This window comes from Clarias gariepinus, chromosome 28 (assembly GCF_024256425.1).
Source record: "Clarias gariepinus isolate MV-2021 ecotype Netherlands chromosome 28, CGAR_prim_01v2, whole genome shotgun sequence".
NCBI classification, from domain to species: Eukaryota; Metazoa; Chordata; class Actinopteri; order Siluriformes; family Clariidae; genus Clarias; species Clarias gariepinus.
Window position 1 is genome coordinate 3,792,413 of NC_071127.1, and position 23,940 is coordinate 3,816,352.

Sequence of the window (23,940 nt, forward strand, 5' to 3'; positions counted from 1 at the left end):
TAGGACTTATGGGGAAGTCTGGGTTTGGCTCAGTTCTTATGCGCTGGGTCTGGCGTTCAGGTTCTGGTTTGGTTGTTTGAGTCCTCATGTGACTGTTGCGTTAGGACATTGCGATTCTGCAGATTTGACTGTTTCAGATCTTACTGTGCTGTTCTAGTTTATCTACCCTATTCTTAGGTTGGACCATTTTTGATGAGATCAGATGTTCGGCTTTGCCTGAGCTATTGTAAGAATTCTTGGGCTGTTTGCGTTCCTCTTCAGCTGCTCCATCTCTGCGTGTATCATTTAGGGTTTAGATTTGGGCATTCCAAACATTATTGTTCTGTTTCAGTTATACTTGGCCTGTTGTTCTGGAACTTGTTGGCCTGCTCTAAGTCAAGTCAAGTCTATAATATATATGAGCTTTTAACTGGTACTGTATACACATTTTAATACAGTAGAAGACTTATAGGAGAACCAGACAAAATCTTAAACATCTACACCTAAACATCCAAATTTGTCCTATTCAGCTTCAGCTTTAGTGTGTGAGATGTTCTCTCTGGGTTAATTGTTCCTAGCTTGTCTGGCCGTTTGGGTATTTGGCCTAGAATTATTAGAGCAGATTTGTGTTAAACACCATGCTTAAGATATCAGATTAAACAGTGCAGACACATTCCTACAGAAAACTGGTACTAATCCAGGCCTAGCTTTTCTCACATGTGGTTTATATGACAGTGGATAAAATCCTAGATCCCATTTCTCTTGGGGAATACTAATGCATAGATCTTTATACTTTACTGATTAGCTATCATAGGTAAACATGTGAGGGTGTGGGTCACAGTAAGTGGCCAGGTTGTTAGAGGTTGGACATTTTCTTTCAGTTTTTTTTTTTTTAAGTCTCTATATGTTTAGAGTTCCCTCTAACTCTATTGGATAGGCAAGACATTTGGGTTTGACATGAACATGAGACACAGTACAGTTATTTCAATCGTCTTTACCTGATATTTAAATCTAGCGCAGATATGTCAACAATTTAGGGAATTTTTCACAGTTTTGATTGGGGCTATTGATTTTACCAATGAAGACAGCATTTGTTGATTAAAAAAAAAAAATCAAACATGAAAAATCCAATAAAAAAGATAATTCATTATGAAGCAAAACTATGATCCAAAACACACTGCTAACACAACAAGGGACTTTATTAAGGGTAGAAAGGTTAATAAGAGAAGGCTTTAGCCTGACCAAGTTAATCAGCAGAAATTAACATAACTGAGTAGCATTTCACCTTCTGAAGAGGGGACTGGATAACCTTGTATAACCTTATATAAAACACACAAGATCTGAAAGAAGCAACACTACAAGCCTGTAAAAGCATCATGAAGAAGAATGAAACAGTATAGTGATGTCAGTGGGTCACTGGATTGATGAAGTGTTAGGTGGTTCTGATTTACCTTAAATACACCATGTTTCTATACTTTTGCTCACCAAAAAATGTATATAGTCTCCCACCAAAATGGCCATGTTCTAAGTTGTCTAACACTTTTAGATGTGAATCAGAAAAAGCTAAAACTCTGATCTATAGTCTCCTGTACACCTTTTAATCTCTCAAACCCAAATTGTACATAAACATATACATCATGTCTCCGCAACAGCACTGGCCGCCAGCTCCCCTCCCTATAAGCACTAATGCACTAATGTGCTTTTACTGCTTCATCAGTGTCTCTCTGAGGATAAATATGTCAGACGAGATTCTGATTTAGACTGTGCTGCAAATAGCGTTCTAAACAGAAGCTCATACTGATAAATGTCTGACATTATTCTACAGGGCCTTAAAGCTGTAAAATATGATTGGGTTAATGTCATTTAGAATTAAACCGTTAACCTGGACAGTCATGACATTTAATAGTGCTATGCATTAGAGAAGGAGAAAAAGCATCGCCCACCTTTACGTGTCTAATGAGTCATAACGGCTTTGGACTTGCTCTTCATCGCAGGCAGAGACGGTGCAAATGCGGGTTGGAGAGCTTTGCAACTATGATAAACTAGTTTAATTGGACATCCTTTAATGTCCCAGTGATCTATTAAAATGTACATTAAATCTTTTATGTATTGTTATTGTAATCCATTGAAAGGGAAGTCTTTTAGGAGAATTTGCTAACGAGAGAGCGACTGACTGTAACAGCCGATCTCCAAAGCGTCCCATTTTTACAGTATGTGCTGTCGGGAGCCTCGCGGTTTGAACGCACAGCACATGAGTTATGCACTTTTACAGAGAGGCTATAATGCTTTGTAGCCTGACCTATACTTGTTTTTTATTAAAAACTTCTTTGGCTAATTTGCATCATGATGTCTGCGCTAATCCATTATTCAGCATCTGTGGCTTTGATTCAAAGAAGGCTATTGATTTCTGTGGCGCAGGAGTGTTGAGAGGACGAGGCTGTGGGTTTGTGGCTGTGTGGAAAAGGAGTAAAAGAAGCAGTTATTCTATGTGTTTGCAATATTCATTAACAATGTAGCATGGCAGTGCATTTACAGTACAGCGAACCCACCATCCTTACAGTATTTATAAATTCTTCATCTATACAGTATTTATGGATCTATAATTAATAATACATTTCTTTCTTTCATTACTTTTATTGTCTCCTTTTTCTTGTTTCTTTGTTTCTTTCTACAGACCGCTCATTCATGGGCAACACATATACACCACTATTACTGTACATTATCATTATCTCATACCTTTCTTAGGTTTTTCCTTTCTTATAATTAAACTTTTTATAATAATCTTGATAATTACTGAATTTATTTTATTTATTTATTTATTTATTCTACAGCAGGAGTCACGGATGATGTTTTGAGCTGATCACAGCTACATTTTCTCCTTCCTGGGTCGTTTGATCTGTGATCCGTGGCTGCAGGTTCTGTATCGTGTTTAACCACATCAGCGTAGCATGAATGTCGAGTTTATTCAGAAGCAGCGAACCGGGCGCCTCAGCTCGTACTCACTCTTTTTTTTTTTTTTTTTTTTTGTTCCTCCCATTTAAGTGGAACCGTTCCCAATTACATTTCACTTTCCTACTTGTCTGGTCTTAATGAAGACGAAAAGCTTTGGTACACTGTTTCCACTTAATTAGGCCCTATTTACCCGAGGTGTGAGTGAAGAAAAGGAGTTAATACTCTCGCTTTCTTTCCCTTTCTCATCCTTCCCTTCATGGTTCTCACTCTAATTCACAATCATAATGACTCTCCTCCCTCACTTATCTCTCACACACACACACACACACACACACACACACACACATGCAGTGGTGTTTGATTCATTAACACGTCTGCGTGGAGCGTGCCGGGGAGTGAGCGTGAGCCCGATCGATGTGGCTCGGCCCCCGAATCTGTTCTTTATCATCTTAATATGATTCTCATTGACGAAACGCTTTCTCAAAATGCCATGCAGGCTGCACTTTTACATATTTCCCCCTTCATGGCATACGACACCCATCTACATATCATACACACCTACACACATATACACACACACCACACATACACACACACACCACACATACACACACACACACACGCCCACACCAGTGAAACTGTAAGAGAGAAAATATTAAGAATATAATAAGAAATAATGATGGAAATGGGTAAAAATCTCCCACCGGTGTGTAGACTTTTCCCCTTTCTTTCTTCTTTCTTTCTTTCTTTCATGCTCTCACTTACTATCCTTTGCTTGATCACTGTTTTCTTCCTTTATTTAAATTTCTCTGTTTAACTTAATCATTTCTTTTCAATTTTAACGTATTCCTGGTGTATTTTTATCTGTGAGAAACAGAAGTGTGAGCGATACAGCTGTATCATTCCCATTAAACAAGGAATCAGTTTTTGACAGTAGAGAGAAGGGCTGGGGTGGGAATGATTTTCGGACCAGTAGTGTTGTCTGAGCCTCCCACATGTGCGCTTGAGATGTCTACAACAACAATTCTAATGTTTAAACTCTTTTGACTATTCATGTTAAAATGTATTACACAGTAGGCGTGCAGCAACACTTACGTGGGCTTGCTGCTGCCCCAATACAATCTTTACGTTCATCTTCCTCTAAACCCTTTCTCATCTTTTATCTGGACTTTTCCATTCTTTTTCTTTTCTGGCAATCTATATTGATTAAAGCCAAAAGGCATCTCTAGTCTAAATGTAAACCTGTACATTTATCATATGACCCGTCTAGAATCAGAAGACCAATTAGGGATCTCTGAGAGACGCTCTTATTGCCTCCTGCATGGGTAGACAGGGGCATGATCAATACATGTGTGTGAGTGGCTCAGAGCACAGCTGCCAGTAGCCTATGCTGCAACAAGTAGTTCTAAATTATAACACTAACATGAAATGTATTGCAATGCCAACCTGTGCCCTGCTGGGAATTCTTCGGGTTCTCACCAACAGCCACTTTGGCACTAGAGAGAGGGAGAGAAAAATATTAAATTTGCTGACATTCTGATAAAAGTTAAAGCAAATAAAACAATTTATCATGTATGTGGTTTGGGCCCAGGCATGAGAAAGCTTTATAGATCATCTCCACCATAATGTTCTTTATGATACTCTCCTTTAGCTCATATTACAATACAGCACATTGCACATCTTCTTTACACAATATTTACAGCAACACACTACAGATATACTTTAGACATAACACACATGTCTAACGTTTTAGACTTTATACATAGATTAGAGTTTACATTTTTACACCAGCTTAGTAAACATCTACTTTACACCTAGTTTACAACAGCAGATTAAACACTTACTTTAGCAAATACCTTACAGTAACATAATAAACATATACCTAATTATTTTTTTTTCTAGCAGCACAGTAAACATTTATTTTTTCACATATTTTACATCATCTCAGTAAACATCTGCTTTACACAAACTTCACAGAAGCAAATTGAACATCTACTTTACACACACCACCACATTTATGGTCCACTTTACACATCCTTTACAACAGCTCAGTAAACAACGTCTTTACACATTATTTACAGCACTTTAGTAAACATCCACTTTACAAATACTTTACAACAGCTCAGTAAACGTCTTTTTTACAAATACCTTCCAGTAGCTGTGTAAACATCCACTTCACACATTTAATTGCAAAATGACATAAACCATTCCTTTTACACATACTTTACAGAAGTTCAGTAAACATCTACTTTACAAAATATTTACAGTGATTCAGTAAACATTAACTTTACACATACTTTACAACAGCTTAGTAAACATCTTCTTTACAAATACCTTCCAGTAGCTGTGTAAACATCCACTTTACACATTATTCACAGCAGTTCAGTAAACCTCCACTTCACACATTTTTTGGAACAGTACATACGCCATTCTCTTTACACATACTTTACAGCAGTTCAGTAAACACCACTTCACACATTATTTACAGCAGTTCAGTAAACATCCACTTTACACATCCCTTACAGCAACAAGGCATCAGCGGTTGTACAAGAAGGCATGATCTAAGCTTGCTACGTTTGTCCTGTATGGCGCAGAAGGTGAACAATGTTCTGTCCTGATGGAAAAACTCTTCAAGTTCTTTGGGGCGAGGTGGGCAGGTACAGAAGGATCCCTCCAGGGGTTGGCGTCATTCATGGTGGCTTCCGATGCTGATAATGGGCTCTTCGAGAATCTTATTGCAGCAAATGAGGTGTAGCCAGTATCGAACACATCTGCGTCAGGCCCAGATGGGTTGGAGAAGCAGGATATTCACTTTTGGGATCCTGAATGCGAGAAGATGTCATATTTTTATATATATTTTACACTAGCACATCGACCATCCACTTTACACATAATTTGCAGCAGCTCAATAAACATGCACTTTACTCATGCTTACATACATACAGCAACACATTAAACATCTTTCTTACAATAGCACATTGACCATCCAATGGAAAGGCACTTCACAGCCATGTACTGCACGTCTCACTCACATATGCTTACGTCTATATGTGCACATGTATGTTTGAGCATGACCAACCACTTATGCAGTATTTTAATCACTGGAGAAATTTTAATAACTTGTCTGTGTAATGAAAAATGGACACACACTACCTGCTGCAAACACTGTAATAAATCTTACAGTCCAGCGCTGACATGCTGCCTAATGCCCATGAATCACAGCACTGAGTCCTGAGAAATGACAGCTATTACACTAATGAATGGCCTGATTAATACAGGACATTAAAGAAAGGGCTGTGGACAAGGGAGATCGGAGACACAAACCACCCACTGCTATGGCACGTGGTCCCTGGCCCCCAATCCCCCTACCCCAAACACACACTGTTAACTATATTCCAACAATCTAGTGCTGAAAACTGATTGTACACGTTGACAATTTGTCTTCTGTAGTATGTTCTCAAGAACAATGATAGTCATGCAAGAAAGAAGTATTGGGTTCTTGCAGGAAAATCCTGTCTCGAGAAATGTTGTGTTCATATCAGTAACTACTTTACGGCACCTAACTTTACACATACGTACTACAATATTCCACATCTAATTAGTACCTACCGAATAGAAGCACACTACTTGTTGAAATTCATGCATATAAAAAAAAAAATATATATATATAGTGCTTCTTTACTTGGTTGCAAATCTATATTGCGTTCTTTTTTTATACCCAGGACACTACATCCCCATGCCAGCAAAGGTTAATACTTTCTGAATACTAACCACTTTTTCTTCATTTCCTCTTTAAATAATTTTATTTTTTTATTATATAAACCAAATAAGAAAAATATGAATCTCTGTGTTTGTTTCATGTGTCTAGTTATCGGTTTCGTCAATCTTGCTGTGCTCTACAGTTGTTCTTTGGGTTTGTTCTTTGTCTGAATTCTTCATGAATTTCTGTCTTTAACTCTTATATACTTAGACTGATTTCACATTGTCTATTGGATTTTATTAATAAATCCACCAAACCCCTCCTCCCATACCAGCACATGGACGTACACATCTCCTGAGTCCTGTTCATTACAGAAAATAACCGATGGCAGTCTTCACCATCACAATATAATTAAATCCATAAATAACTTTCCAACCCCCAGGTTATGTCATACTGTAGACCCCAGTAAAATAAGTGTGTTTATGGAATAGCACAGCTGCATTTTATGGCAACACCATTCACATGTGGCTTCGTTGCTTCTTTCACATGCTTAATTTTTAGTGTCTCAGCAATTAGTGTGTCTCCAGTCAGTCTGAGAGAAGCAGCAGTTTTTAATTACTTTTGATGAATGACTAATTGCTTATGCCATGATCCCAGTGCTCCCAGTATACACTTCATTTACAGCTGCTGTGTGTCCACAGGGACACAATCAATACACACACTGGTTTAGAATCTGGGTGTGTGCCAGAACGTATAAATGTTCATAAACATAGCTCAACACAAACACACACATACTGTACACAAGGGCTGCATAGTGGTCTGGGCCGAAGCCAAGTCATGTTAATATGGATTTATAAATATAAAAAGTCTGAATCCTAGCCAGAATATTTGTATATGCTGATCTTTCATATTATCACAACCACGTGCCAGAAGACCTCTGAAGGTGTAACCATGGTATGGTGTAAGCAGCAGTTCCATAAGGTCAAAAAAAATTAAGGTTTGGCCTTCAAGGATCATAATTGTTTCTCCAGCACATCTCATTAATACTTGATTGGATTGAGATCTTGGAATTTTTGTCAACAGCAGTTTGTGCTACTATAGCTTTTTGTTGGGATCAGACCAGGCAAGTGTGTAGGCCCAGTGAGCTTTTGTTAGGTAATAACCATTGAATACTAGGACACACCCCACAAGACCTGCTGATGGCCATCACAGTTTGGCTGTTAAATCCTTACACTTGTGCATTTTTCCTGCTTACAACACAACAATTTAAAGAACTGACGTTCAGCTTGTTTCCCTTACTGCCCTTCAATGTTATTTACTTCACCACTTAGTGGTCTTAATATTAAGACTTCTTATTGTTTATTTTCATATTATTTTAATAGAGTGTCTATATAGAGGGGCGTGTCTATACTGTAAGTTAGATGAATGGGTGTGTTTGGAAGTGGGAGAGCATGAAGGGGTAGTGTAGTACAGTACAGTAGTGTAGAGTATTTGAGAGGGAGCGATTGACATTTCTTTGAGTCTGAGAGGTATGAGTGCCTTTGAGCTGATATTTTAAGAATATATGAAGTTAAAGTTACACTCGCCATTTATTTTCAGAATTCTCAGGGAATCATCACAATCATGATAGTAACGGCTTTTATTCTACTCATAAGACTCCATGACAGTAAGGAATTTTGTCTTATTTAAAGGACAGTGGAATAACCTTTGCTCTCTCTCTCTCTCTCTCTCTCTCTCTCACTCTCTCTCTCTCTCCCTCTCTCTCTCTCTCTCTCTCTCTCTCTCACTCTCTCTCTCTCTCACTCTCTCTCTCTCTCTCTCTCCTGTGTGTATTACAGGCCCAAGACTAGTGTATGTGTGAGTGTGTGGAGAAACAGTGAGTGAATCTTCGTGGATTGGCCTGCTGTACATGGAGACTCCCATCTGGACAGGTCAGTCACTGTGTGTGTGTGTGTGTGTGTGTGTGTGTGTGTGTGTGTGTGTTAGAGAGAGTGAGAGACGAAAGAGATTGAGACAAACAGACAGTTAGACAGACAAAAGGACAGACAGACATTTGATTGATGCTTTTATAAAGAACTATGTGTGTGTGTGTGTGTGTGTGTGTGTGTGTGTGTGTGTGTGTGCGTGTGTGTGAGCGAAGTTAATGTTGCATGTTTCCTCTAAGATTGATGGATCTCTGCAGTTGCGCATTAAGGAGAGGAATATGCTTACTCCCCAAAGACCATCTTTCTTTCCGTCTGTCTCTTTTTTTTCTTACACGCACACACACACACACACACACACACACACACACACACGCACACACACAAAACAAACCATCTACCACTGCTATGTGCACCTCCAGTTTATGCAGATGATGTAGTACTGCTACACACACCTCAGGGTTATGCAGTCGTCCTACTTCTACACTACGCGTCCTTTACAGTATGATCTAATACCACATACCCCACGGTCACTGCAGATGAAATTAACCACAGTCAGACCCTGTTCATGGTAACGACTTTGATTTGCATCAAGCATAATTTGTAAGTAACCATATGACGAGATTTGCAGCTACAAAGTTGCGGAGACACTACCACTTTATGCGGTTGTGAATTACCAACGTCAAAATGTGGGAATTTGATTGCTATTGTCTCCCCAAGGAACCATGGTACAGAGCTGGGAACTGCTTGATGTAGAATCATTATGTGTCATTTATACATGCATTACCCTTCAGCCAGCTTTGGCACAGATTACTGAAACAAATGTATGCAAATAGGAAAAGCAGCGCTCTTGTAGTAATGGATGAATGAAATGCCAGATGCAATTCCTCAGAGATTCTGGTATGATATATGATGTACATCCACGTGCTGTCATTGTACAGTACGTACAGGTTTCAGGCAAAATGCTCTGTTGGAGGAGCAGGATTTACAAGTAAAAATAGATGAAAAAAAAAAAACCAGAAAGAAATTTCAATACATAAAGGGAAAAGATCTATCTTCATGCCTCATATCGTATTGCATTTGCTAATGGTGGATTTGCATGAAGTCGTTTGCTAATAAGTTAAGCCTTTATTTGTCACATATACATTACAGCACAGTGAAATTCCTTCTTTGCATATCCCAGCGTAACTGGGGTCACAGCGCAGGGTCAGCCGTGATACAGCGCCCTTGGAACAGTTAGGGTTAAGGGCCCAACTGTGGCAACCAGTAACCCAGGGCCTTAGCGCTTTGAGCTACCACTGCCCCATTGCATGCGAAAAAAAAACAAAAAAAATACTTTACAAGTTTCTTGTATTTCCATTTAAAGACACGATCTTCCCTTTGGACAATATCTAAACCCTACAGAAAATCTAGACATACAGCATAATTGACAATCACCAAATCCCAGCTGTAATCTGTGAGTGGATGAAGTGGATTTAATTCGAAAGAACCAAATCTGGTTGCATACTCTGATGTTACATGTGTTAGTTTGACTCATAGTGGTACTCAGTCTAATTAATTTCATCAAAGTTATGCTGGTGATCCACTCCACATTCATTGACTTTCTAAAAAACTACAAATATATATTTGATCTTCTGGCTACGTACACATCATGGTTACGCACATGAGTTATAACTACACATATCATACCAGTGCTGTGAAACAATCTCCTGTTGCTAACCCCACTTCAGAGTGATGTGGATGATCTGCTTCAACTACACACACATCAAGATTATACAGCTGATGTGCTCTTACACTCATCATGGTTATGCAGAGATCTACTGTAAGTTTACAAACCAAAAAACTGAACAACAACAAATCCTGGAAAAGTTTTTATTATACCCAGCTGGAATGAATGCTAACATTATTCTATAATTCATAAATGCAGTGACACAAGTTCAGCCTCATCGTCAAGCAAGTGGGGGAAGTGGCACTCTGGAAAAAAAGGGGAGGAAATGTGGTGTGGCATGGCAATAATGTTAAGAAGGTGGGACCGTAGGGAAAGCATCTCAGGCAGGCATAAGGGGAAGGAAGATGATCACAGGAAATCAAAGTGGAAGGAAGATGATCTCAAGAGTTGGCACAGAGATGATCTCAGCCAGGCAGGGTGCCAAAGGAATGATCTTACTGTAAGCAGACAGCATCGGAAGGTCCCCTGATTCCAGTGGGGTGTAGAAGGGAGGCTTCCTTCTTGTTTCCTAGTTTGGATACCAGTGAAGAAACCACCTCATTGACCCCATTTGGGAGCCTGTCTGAGGAAGTAATTTTGTCTTACTTTGGGCTATTTGGTGCTGAAGAGCCACAGTTGTTGATGACTCTGATTTGGATCCAACTCTGATCCACATTGCTGTGAGATGAGACACAGAGTAAATAACAAACTCAGACTAGGTGCTCATTTTTAGTGATGTGTAATGACAACGCCTGGTTGGGAGAGCTGTAGTTCAATGTCTTTAACACCATTTTATATGACGTGTTTTATATATTTATTTTGTTTTGTTCTGTTGTTGCATGTGTAGTAATACAGGAATGACAGTTTTATAGACATGAGGCTGTAATTTGCTTTTTTTTTTTTGTCTTTGTGCTCATTTGAAGGAGGCCTTGCTTTGGACATACACACACATGTAGACACATAGACCTAATTTTTCCTCTGCAGTAATAGGGAGAGAGAGAGAGAGAGAGAGAGAGAGAGAGAGAGAGAGAGTGCTGACTGAGGCATTTGCTGTGAAACGCCCATTACAGAGACCATAAATTTTGCTGTGGCTCTCCAGGGCTGCCTGTGTCAGCAATGAGAAAGAGAGAGAGCGAGAGAGAGGAGAGGCTAGAATGCATATAATATTTAAAATTTGAGGGCGCAACATCAATAGAACTTTTTCTACAAAGACATTTTGTATAAACGAAACAAAGACATGCTTATTTCCACATTTAAGGAAAAACAGCAAACAATTTGATGGAAGCTGTTGGAAATGTTCTCTGAATCTGGTGCGACTGTCAGACCTTAAAGCGATCAAGCTTAAGTGGGTGATTATTGTCCATCTACTTCTTGAAAGGTCCCAGGATCAACCCCATCAACAGCAGGTTGTCATTGTTGGGCCCTTTTATCAAGGCCCCTATCAAGGCCCCTAATTCTCAACAGATGTACAGTATAGTTAGGTAAAATGTAAGTCGCTCTGGATAAGGGTGTGTGCCAAATGCCATATTGTAAAGGTGGTATTATTATTATTGTTGTTGTTGTTGTTATAAAAATAATTTAAAAAAATCCAGAATCCTGAATTCTAGTCACACTGAACAGATGGTGGATTAGGATTTCAGCATGAGAAAAACGTGTAAGGAGACCATACATCCAGGCTTGGACACCAGTCCATCTCAGTCCACACTCACTTACACCTGGGGGTAATTAATCATAGGGAATTTATCTAACAGTAACCCAGAGCGATGGGAAGACCATGCGAAACTGAGCTTGGTGTCATACGTCATTATTGAACATAAAAAAATACAAATTGGATGAAGTCTAATGAGTAAATAGGGCACATACTGGACTTCTAAGCAGTGTGAACTGTTGGTTCTGTGTCTTTAGCATTGTGCATTCTGTCATATATATACAGTATATAGGGTGTGTCTGTGTGGTTGTGCAGGAAGTGATAAATGTGTTCATTCACACACCACTGCACAACAAGTGTGTTCATTTTAGAGCATTAAAAGGGGGGAGGAACCGAGACGGTCTTGCAGTCTGTTTCACTGCACCCACACGTATGCATACACGCGCACACACACACACGCACGCACGCACGCACGCACACACACACACACTAGCCATGGTGACATCGACCCAGGTGTTCCCCAGCAGGATTAACGGCAGGGGGCTTTACCTCTTCTCTCTCTTTCTGTATATGTCTGTGTGTGTGTGTGTGTGTGTGTGTGTGTGTGTGTGTGTGTGTGTGTGTGTGTGCACATGTCAGCCATTCACAATATGCTGCAGAGTGATATGGAGGTTCTGCAAGGCTTATTCTACTGTTTAATGACACACACACACACACACACACACACACACACACACACACACACACACACACACCTTATCTACTAAACTACAGCTTATTCCATATTCATTTTCTCCTACTTGCTTCTTTCAAACCTAACTTTCAATTATACTTGTCTCCCAACACACACACACACACACACATACACATACACACACACACACTTACACACATGCACACACACACACATAGATATCAATAATAGATTTTTTTTTTAACAATTTTTTCTTCACTAAAGATTAGAAGAAGTTCTAGGAAAGTTTTTTTAGACTCACCTACGCACATGGAACCAAATATTAGCCCATCCGGTTTAACCCCACACACAAGCCAATACAGCATAAACCACCAAAAGGTCAATGCTGGCCACGATAGGAAGGCACCAAGACACTCAGGTCAAAACAAAGCTGGCTTGGTGACACAAAGGGAACCTAAAACCTTTGTGGTTATGGTGTTAGTAGTTTTAAAGTTTTGGCTGATTGATATACAGTATGGCTATGTAACAATAGGGCTATGCAAGGAATACAAAAGCCCTGAGGATACTGGACCATAGGACAATAAGACACTAGGACACTAGACCCTGTAAAAATAAAGCCATAAGAACAAAGGATTATATAAACATAGAGAATAACAAAAACAATCTACAGCCAGGGAATATGGGGAAATGTAAATAATAATAATAATAATAATAATAATAATAATAATAATAATAATAATAATAAATATTAAATGTCCATACTTCCTCTGACTTTGAAAACATGTCACCAGGAACATAGAGTACACAAATCAACCATAACATTTTGGGTTCTGCTTGTTGTCGTGGGCAGCTTTGGCCCCTCACGCTATGGCTGCACAGGTTCCGTAGTGTTTGGTGTCTTTTCTTACTGGACCCCATTAACAGCTGACTATGGTGTTCTGGCTCCCATCTATTCTGGACAACATTGACTTTTTGGTGATTTGTGCTGGACTGACTTTTCTGTGCGATCAGACCAGACAGATTTGACTTTGATGCTCACAGGCATGGGTAAGTCACCCGTTTACTGGTGTATAATTAATAATAAATGCTACTTATTTCACCTGACAGTGGTGCTAGTGTTACATTTACATTTAGCCATTTGGCAGACGCTCTTATCCAGATCTTATCTCATTACACATCTGAGCAGTTGAGGGTTAAGTGCCTTGCTCAAGGGCCCAACAGTGGCAACTTGGTGGTTGTGGGGTTTGAACCTGGGATCTTCCGAACCGTAGTCCACTGCCTTAACCACTGAGCTACTCCTAGCCCCACAACCAGGTTACAGCTGATTAGTGTAGAAGGTCCTAAAAACTGGAAGCTGTTCGCTAGGAAATTCTAATCATGAAAGTGAACATTTTGCATTATATTATGGAAATCCCGCAGCCACCAAGACTTTACTGGAAGACTTTATATTAATTCATAAATATTAAGAAGTCTGTTGTGTTCCATCAGTTGTGAAACTACCTAAAAATAATTCACTACGCATGAGTTTCTCACCTTGTTTTTAAATAATTTTGCAAGTAAATGGTCGAGTCTTGATATACGAGTACCAAGTGTCATTAAGTATCATATGGCATGCATGCGCTTCTTGTTTAGACATGTGTTCGCAACTGAGCCAAAGGTTCTTCTCTCTCTCGCTATGCGGAATTGTGGGTAATCGTCTCCCATGCTCAGTCTCAGAGCATGTGCGTCCCTCATATAGTCAACATCAAGACAAGTGTACAGTTGACCATAAAACTGTGAGCACATGTGTGCGCGTAAAGAATCTTTTATTCTGTGTTTGTATGTGTGTGAGGAGGAGGAAGGGGGAGAAGTTGGCTGCTGTGTAGGACAAATTTTACACACACACACACACACACACACACACACACACACACACACACACACACAAAACAGTTTCCCGATTAGAGACTCACCCGCATTCTTGTGTGAGAGTGAGTCTCTATTCGATAAACTGGTGTGTGTGTGTGTGTGTGTGTGTGTGTGTGTGTGTGTGTGTGTGTGTGTGTGTATGTGAAAGTCATCCTCCACAGCAACTTCACCCCCCTTCCTCCTCCTTTCCTCACCTGTCCTCTCTTTGGTCAATGACTACTGCCACAATTCTTTTCAAAGGTAAAGTGTAGGTTACTTTGTTTTATTTTGACTTTATATTTTGTATTACTTATTTTTATATGAATATTTGTGAGTTGTGGAACAAATCATCAAAGTTTTTATTGTTTCTTATGGGTGAAATTCGCTTTGATATATGAGTGTTTTGATATTCAAGCATGCCACTGTATAATATTTGTTTAACATTTCTATTTTCTGAGGTTCTACATTGGGTCAGAGAAAAAGGGACCCATGGACTCGAGCACTAGATTTTTTGTAGGTCACTCCTGTTGCTTGCTCTTCCATCCCCATGTTTTCCCAAGACATGAAATTCTCTTGCATGACTCTAGCAGATCAGTAATAACTTTCTCCCCTCACACAGTGCTGTCAGTTAGCGACCGACGAGTGTCAAAAGGACTCAGCTAATACCCAGAATGCAAAGCAGGGGGCGGAGGTAATTGCTCTGAGAACTGCTCTGATTGTGGCTGATGGATTGAGAGGAAACAGGCACTGATTAACGAGCACCACTTGCCGTTGACGCGAGTGGAAATTAAGCATTTAGGTTTAAAAGCGACATTTGTCACCTTCTGGCGATTCAATGGAGACATTAGTCAAAGAGTTTGGGGTGGGGATGTTGCGTCTACTGTACAGACACGAGGACTGAATTCTTAATGAGGACACGCTAATGATGGTGCAGTAGTGCGCGATCGCTGGGTGTGGAAAACGGAGTCAGCGTTTAATTTTTCAGCGGCTTATTGAAGGAAGAATTTCAGCCAAAAATGGAATGAAAATAACGTATCTGATCGAAAGTTATAATTAGACTCAATACCGCAGCACTGTTTAATTCTCTTCAGTTCTGATTGAAGGTGTTGATTAACTTTATCTTACAGCAGCTCTATAAACTAGTGTTCTAGCCATTTATGGTTTATATAGTAACAGCTCATTAATGGTGACAGATGCACTTAATAATTCAAGCGTAAAAATAAACTTTATTTGTTATTTAAAGTCTTTTTATACCAGTCAAAGATAATGCTCTCCTGAAGCTCTTCGGGAGACAGAAATCTACATTAAATTGCTGGTTCTAAGCTCCCATTGCTTGTTAGCCGCATTATGCTTGTAGCTTCAGGCACTGAAACTGTTTTGTGGGAAAATTCTGTACAATTGATTAATTTGAATTAGCATAATGATACTGTAATGCCAGGATGTAATATCAAGTGTGTGTGTGTGTGTGTGTGTGTGTGTGTGTGTGTGTGTGTGTGTCCGCTGAACTTAATCCCTCCCTGAATGACCTTGCCCAGTAATGTGAGCAGCTGTGTGTGGCTGTTTGGTTCTGCTGTGGTGCTCCACATTTCCTATCTGGCTGCATTAGCAAAGCCTTCAAGTGTGTGTGTGTGTGTGTGTGTGTGTGTGTGTGTGTCAGATTCATGTAAGCTGGTCCAGTATCAGTCGATAGCAGCCAATTTAGAAAATCAGCCAAGTTTGCAACAGATCCATTGAAGCGACATCGGAAATAAAAGACGGATACACAGTTTGACGCAGTGGGCTACTTGTCATCCTGGGACAAACCTGTGGAGAGAAAGAGAGGCAGGGATCGAGGCATAGACACTAAAGTAAGCGTTTTAGAGTGCTAGATATGTTACAGCACTTTAGCTAAAGCAACTAAAAGACTTGATTTTCACATTAAATTAAGCTTCTCATCTCATCTCTGGCACTTCAGCCAAAACTAAAATATTATTGAATAAAAAACTGGGATCATCAGAATAACATAGCGGGAGTTTGGGATTGTTTGCAAATCTCTTTATTTTTGTTCAGTGATTTTTTTTTCTACATTCCACAATAATACTGGGAATTTCAAAACTATAAAATAACACATATGGAATGTTCATTTAGAGTTACCAGCCTTAGAAATGACCAATTAACAAACAGCCCCTCAGATTAAAGCCATTATGATAATCTGACATGGACATAATATTCTGGCATGAGAGGAGTTGCCACCATGCATAGTTCTTAATAAAATGCCTGTAAAAATTCACAGGTCAAAATTTAGAGCTCTCGTCTAGATGATGGTGGTGGCAATTCAAAGACTGCCTTTCCTTTGCTAGATCCGTTTGAATGCCTGATGGAGAGATGACCTAGAAATAAGTTGGATTCTTGGTGGAAGTCACACTTTTTGGCTTTGACATAGAGCTTGTTCTCCATCAGGCATTGCAGACCTTGGCGCCCATGTACTTTGTGTTCCTTTAGTGAATGGGAGAAGATCAGGATGTCAGCAAGGTAGGCAAAAAAAAAAGATGTTCAAGATGTCTCAAAGGACATCGTTGATGAGAGTTGAGAGTAAAACTGCCAGGGCATTACTGTAGTTAAGCCATAAGGAACGTTGAAGGTTGGGGTGTTAAAGGAGTCTTCAAGGGTATTCATGATGTGGGACTGGTTATTATAGGTCAGGATTACAGAAAACAGGGTTGGGGATATACGTAAAGTCAAACAAAGTCTAGAATCATAGTCATAAAATGAGATCAGTGGTTGGTGATCAGAAATTCAAGAGAGCAAATGTCCAAAACGGGAAGCGTGGTTTGAGATAAGAAGGTCAAGGCAGGTGAGATTGTTACAATATTGGGCATGAGGGCATACAGTAATGTTTGATGGTGTGTTTAAATAGATGAAGATGATGGACTGAGATAGGGAACAGGTATGCACGAGGCAGAGAATGGGAAGGCAAAAAGGAAGGAGTGGAGCGTAGTGTGGATCAGAGGCACAGGTGATCATGGCTTGGCTCGCGATTTGGGCATACCATGACAGAATGTTCATGAGAACAACTGCAGTAATTGTCATTCACGAATATGAATATACTGCCTTCTTTATAGCATTTGCGTCATTCAAATATTTTATTGTGTGGCCAAGAGTCTCGCTTGTACTGTAACTGAAGTCTGGTCAATACTTTTTATTCCTTTATTCATCTTCATTCCCAGTTTGACTTGTATGTACATGCCTGTTGTGTTATAATGGGTTAAATCTATTCTTTATATATCTGGTACTTGCACTGGAAGTTCTGTCACAGACATGTCACAGGTGTTCCTCACCTCACAGGCAGAAGTAAGGGCTAATAAAACATTCAAGCAGGATAAGGAGAAAAGTGAGTTTACCACACACTCCATTTGCCGATAATGGTTATATGCAGGCATCAGGATGTACACATGGGTGGATCCATGGGTGAACCTCATGTACGCAGATGGAACCACAGTTTTTTTTTTTCTCTCTTTGATATGCTTCCACTAGTTTTTAATAAAGGCTGAAAATTATTTTTTTTGATAAAGGACAGGGTGACCCATCACTGAGCCCCATCATTCTATCTCTGAGGTGGAAAGCTTCCACCTTTCTTTCACCCTAATCTCTCTAATGAGTCTAAATGTCACATCACAATTAGTCAAAGGCATAAGACATAACAAAATGCGTTTACTCGGGTAATTAAGCACAGATACAGTATTGGCTAGCTAAACAACTAGGTTAAATGTTCTTCATGTCACAAGCTGAGCATTGGATCACCAAGCTGGTAATATCATACCTTGACACAGTTACACATGGAAAATCAAATCAATATTTTTTTGACATTACAGTGGTATGACAACTGAATTACTTAATGCTGCTGTGTTAATGATGATGTCACCAGATAGGTACAGTAGGTCAGTAATAGTAAACGCTGTGGGAATAGAATGAGTGAAAGGGAGAGAGAGAAAGAAATAGATAGAGAGAGAGAGAGAGAGAGAGAGAGAGAGTCATATGGGGAAAGCAATTAGGAGTGAATGTAAAGAGGAAAAAAAGAGCATAATAAAGAGGATATTACTGTGTGTAAGGGAGAAGGAGGTGTAATATGGAGTAGTAGGTGAATGGAGAGGGAAAGATAGACCTGACAGGGAGAAAGAGAGAGAGAGAGAGAGAGAGAGAGAGAGACCTGGCCCTCTGTGTCACACACCAGCAATCTCCACTTTTGCTGTCAATGGAAATCTAATTGGCCGAAAAGCGATCAATGGAAAGTAAATTGGTTTTTCTATGGAAGCAGGCAAGATCCTCGCATCTGCAGTGATGATCTGCAGCACCACCATCTTTAACTTGGAGAGAGAGATAGAAAGAAACAAACAGACATACAGAGAGAAAGATATACAAACAGACAGAAAATGCATTTTTAGGTTTTTAGTTTTTTTTTTCTTATTATAACAGAATATCTCAAATCTGTTAATTTAAACAAATTATGCATTTGTTACACATTAAATGAAAAAAGATATATATATATATATATATATATATATATATATATATATATATATATATATATATACAAATATCACTTTATGTAATAATATAACTACTACTACTACTACTAATAATAATAATAATAATAATAATAATAATAATAATAATATGAAGCTGCTATTTTGCTATTCTCATTAATCTATCATACTATTTTACTATTTACTATAATCATTATTTTATTTAAAAGCGTTGATGGTTCAGCTGTAGGTTTTTTTACCAGAAGGCCTGGGTTCAATTCCCACTCAAACCCCAACCACTGGATGCAGTGCCAGTCCCAAGCCTGGATGCAGTGGGAGGGTTGTGTCTGTCAGGGCCTCTGGGGTAAAATAAGCATGTATGTGTGGTTGTGTGTGTTCATACCAGTGACACCCGGATTATCTTGACACCATCCAGCTAATCCATTCCTCACCACACACACACACACACACACACACACACACACACACACACACATACACACACAATTCATATATGTGGTTTGATAAGATGTGTGTGACATGAGAGAGCAAGTTGTTTGTGGTTAACCTCACTTTTATCAGTTTTATCAGTGTCTAATAATGGTATTGTCAGTTGTGTGTGGTGTGGTGCAACTCAGGGTGTGTGTGTGTGTGTGTGTGTGTGTGTGTGTGTGTGTGTCTAGTGCCCACATGATTGAACATTCATCATATTAACAAAGTTAAATACTGCAGCAGTCAGCTCCTCCTCCTCTCTCTTTCTCTCTCTCTCCCTCACACACACACACACACACACACACACACATACACACACACACACACACACACCGGTGCTCATCACAGCTCATTCATCCGACCATTACAACAAAGAAAAAGTGTTATGTTGTCACGAAACCCAACATGATTTAAGGACTAAGAGAGGATCAGCTGCTGCAGGCTGTAGTTAAAGACTAAAACACAACACAGGTGCTGTAACGATGGAGAAGAATTATTGTTACAGATCAAAACTTTGTTATTTTTCTACAACAGTACATCACGAGGTGCTAGCATCAACCTCAGAGATGGAGGCTTGTGCAGCTATGTCACATTGTCACATGATTTGTGTGGCTACAGCCATCTCACTGTATAACGTGGATAACATTTTACAATAGTTTCCAGTTTTCTATGAGTATTGATGGATAGATGGAGGTTAAAAGTATGTTTACATTCAGGTTTCTGTCTCCAAGACATTTTATTAATTATCTGACTAAAACCTTCTGGCATTCAAGCTGTTATGATGGACTAAACAGCCAATAATTAAATTTTATTATGCTTAGCCTTATTTGGGAAAATATCTCAGGCATTTTTTTTTTTGCTCTCCTGAAATTTAATCCAGTTTTACTCTTTGTTTTTTTATATTGTTATGCTGATGATACCCAATTATACATCTCAACAAAACCAGATGAAATACCCAAATTGTCTAGATTAACAGAGTGTGTCCAGGACATAAAAGATTGGATGACCAATAACTTTCTTTTACTAAATTCAGATAAGACAGAGATATTACTCATCGGCCCAAAAACCAGCACACAACAGCTTTTTACAATTCAGCCTGCGTTTAGAAGGATGTACTGTTACTACTAGCTCAACAGTAAAAGACCTGGGCGTGATATTAGACAGTAACTTGTCTTTTGAAAATCATATTTCCAATATCACAAAAACAGCCTTTTTCCATCTTAGAAATATCGCCAAACTTAGGAGTATCCTATCCGTATCTGATGCAGAAAAGCTAGTTCATGCATTCATGACCTCCAGACTGGACTATTGTAATGCACTACTAGGTGGTTGTCCTGCATCCTCAATAAACAAGCTACAGTTAGTCCAAAATGCAGCCACCAGGGTTCTCACTAGATCCAGAAAATATGATCATATAACACCTATATTATCATCCCTGCACTGGCTACCTGTTCAATTTAGAATTAATTACAAAATAGTACTACTTACATACAAGGCTTTAAATGGTTTAGCTCCCTCATACCTAACCAGTCTTTTGATACGCTATAATCCACCACGTCCCTTAAGATCACAAAACTCCGGACTTCTGGTAATTCCCAGAATTTTAAAATCTACAAAAGGGGGCAGGGCATTTTCATATTTGGCTCCAAAGCTTTGGAATAGCCTTCCAGACACTGTTCGGGGAGCAGACACGGTTTCCCAATTCAAAAGTAGGCTCAAGACGCATCTCTTTAATCTGGCATACGCGTAACTCAACCCATAACCTCATACTCCATTACACTTATCCTGAATGGCAACTACGCTAATTCTCTCCATCTTTTCTGTATTTTTCTACCCATCCTGAGACATCTGGAGATTGTGCCAGCTTCAGTAGACAAAGGCCAACCCTGCGAGGTTTCTTAAGCATCTTGAGAAGGACCTGCTCCAGCTAGATTCTGCTTTATGATGGCTGGAGCTACCATCTTGCTCCTGTGCTTCCAGTGATCTGACCCCATCTGCCCTCTGCACCTACTGCTGAACTGAATCTACACAACTTCTGATATATTGAACTTTCACCTGCACAACACACTTGATGTTATTTCTATCTGTTATCACCCAGATGAGGATGGGTTCCCTGTTGAGTCTGGTTCCTCTCAAGGTTTCTTCCTATTGCCATCTCAGGGAGTTTTTCCTTGCCACTGTCGCCGTCACCCTTGGCTTGCTCATCAGAGACATTTCATTCATCATTCATTCATTTAATTATTATCTAGACACATTTTTCTCACACATACACACTTCCAAATATTTTCTTTTCTTTTCTTTCTTAAAAAAAAAAAAAAAATCTTTCATTTTTTCTTGTGAAGCTGCTTTGGGACAATGACCATTGTTAAAAGCGCTATATAAATAAAATTGAATTGAATTGAATTGAATATCTTTAGTCGGTAGATCAGACCAGAGCCTCTCTCACTTGCTCAGCACACACCTTTCCCTGAGCCACTGGGTACAAAGCTTACTTTCTTTCTCAGACTGTATATGTCAGTGCGCTGCTACTCTCTGGGTATTTTTACCTGTTCTATAAATGTGTCTCTATGTCATGAACCTACAGCTTTCCCCTGCTGTTAAAGAGTAAGAGTAGTTTGTCTTACCTTAGTGGGTCAAGCCAAAGCGCAGGAATGAAGCCTTTGGAGCACAGTGTGAAGTGCTACCTGCTAACTCACATCCTAATAAAGGGAGGAACATTTCACATGTTCATCATACTCATCCATCCATATCTCCATCCAGCTACAGTAGGAACCTTTGTGGTCCAACTAGGAGCTATGTAGGCCAATGGTGACCTTTGTATTTAGTCCCATTTTCATAACCATGGTAGGACCTCTAGTCAACATTCTCACACATTTACACACTACAGATAATTTGGTACGTCATATCTTTAGACAGTGAAAGGAAACTGAAGTACCTGGAGAAACCCACCAAACACAGGGCAAGCATGCAAACTCAATGCACACAGACCTGAGGTGGGAATCAAACCTGGGGCCTGGAGGTGCATGGCGTCCTGTGGCGGAGTGTAAGCTCGGGCACGATCGCTTGACTGCTGCTTAATTAGAAGATCAGGTCGATCTGGTCCAAGCTCTTTTACTTTTTTTCTTTCTTCGCCCGATTGCTGTGCGAAGCGATATTTTAGCAAAGAAATTACAGATTTTTTTCTCATATTTAGCCGGCTTCCATGTCTGTCACTATTCAATACCTTAACTAACAATCTGCTGAGCGTTAATAAGACTCGTTTAAAATGGTCCAATTACATGATCCCAAATATTTTAAAACAATAGTGAACAAAAGTAGGAGGCCCCAAAGATAATAAAAAAAAATCTAATTAGATTTCAGCCTCAAATCACATGCTTTAAAAAAATTTGCGTGCCTACATAGACACTTGGTTGTCCGACGCGCCGCGTACATAAACACAAATTAACGTAATACAGTTACATTTTTTTTTTATTGTAAATAAATTATATTAAGAAATACAGCGGAATATTATGACTAAATTACTTTATTTCATTTTGAAAATAAATAATTATTATGTTAAATAATTACATGTTAAAGTAGCATTCTTCTCGGCCTAAGTTCAAGGGGGCAGTGCCCCACCACCCCTTATTGACTGGCTGCCACTGATGGCGACAGTTCTATCCACTAATTCACTGTTTTTTACCAAACAGATATTCAGTAGTCATTCAGATAATAACTAAGAAACTGTGAATAAAACTATTTGTATTCAATAAGTTTTAAGCAGATGACTGATCACAATGGGAAGCATTTATCACCTTGTATAAGTATGGCAAATGTTTCATATTTTCCATCCCATAGAATTTAAATAGCACTGCTGGTGACTATTTTCTTTTTAACCTGAGCAGGATTGGCAATATGGCAAGCAAAAAGAAAGTTATGTCACTAGTCACTTGCATAAGTGAGGGTTTGTGCCTTCTGTGTCTCAATCACAAAGAAGTCATGACTTGTTCATGGCACATAAAAAAGTTGGTGTGGTCTCTGACTCAAGTCCCAGGGAAAGATTAGCATCTTTTGTCTTTGTTAATGTGCTATGAGACAGATGTGGCAGAATTTCTCCAAAACGTGCCAGTGTGTGAACAGGTTTTCCTCCCCACAAAGTAAAAGCCACAGCTGATAGTCTATTCAAGCCAAGAATGAGTAATTAAACAATTAACTATTTCCTGCCCTTTTGGAGAAGAGGTTCAGTTCTTTATTAGTTCCTGCGAAGGAACGCAATGAAGGAGGTGTGTCCTATTTTTCTCAATCACATGTGGCCTACAGTACATGTTAGTCACAATGATGGAGGTGTGATTGGTATTGCTGTTGGTTGTGTATGATGGAGGTGTGATTGGTATTGCTGTTGGTTGTGTATGATGGAGGTGTGATTGGTATTGCTGTTGGTTGTGTATGGGCCTGTCGAGATCCAGGATGGAGGCAT

General features: G+C 39.3%; 1 protein-coding gene across 3 annotated transcripts in view; it reads left to right on the plus strand.

The window, feature by feature from the left end:
• The window catches only part of LOC128515708 (RNA binding protein fox-1 homolog 3-like), a 214,124-nt gene that overhangs the window by 27,284 nt on the left and 162,900 nt on the right, over positions 1 to 23,940 (plus strand). For all 3 annotated transcript variants that reach the window (XM_053489838.1, XM_053489837.1, XM_053489840.1), the window contains exon 2: positions 8,470 to 8,562. In XM_053489838.1, the coding sequence (XP_053345813.1) occupies positions 8,541 to 8,562 (22 nt within the window). In that variant the 5' untranslated portion in view covers positions 8,470 to 8,540. The remainder of the gene's footprint in view (positions 1 to 8,469; positions 8,563 to 23,940) is intronic.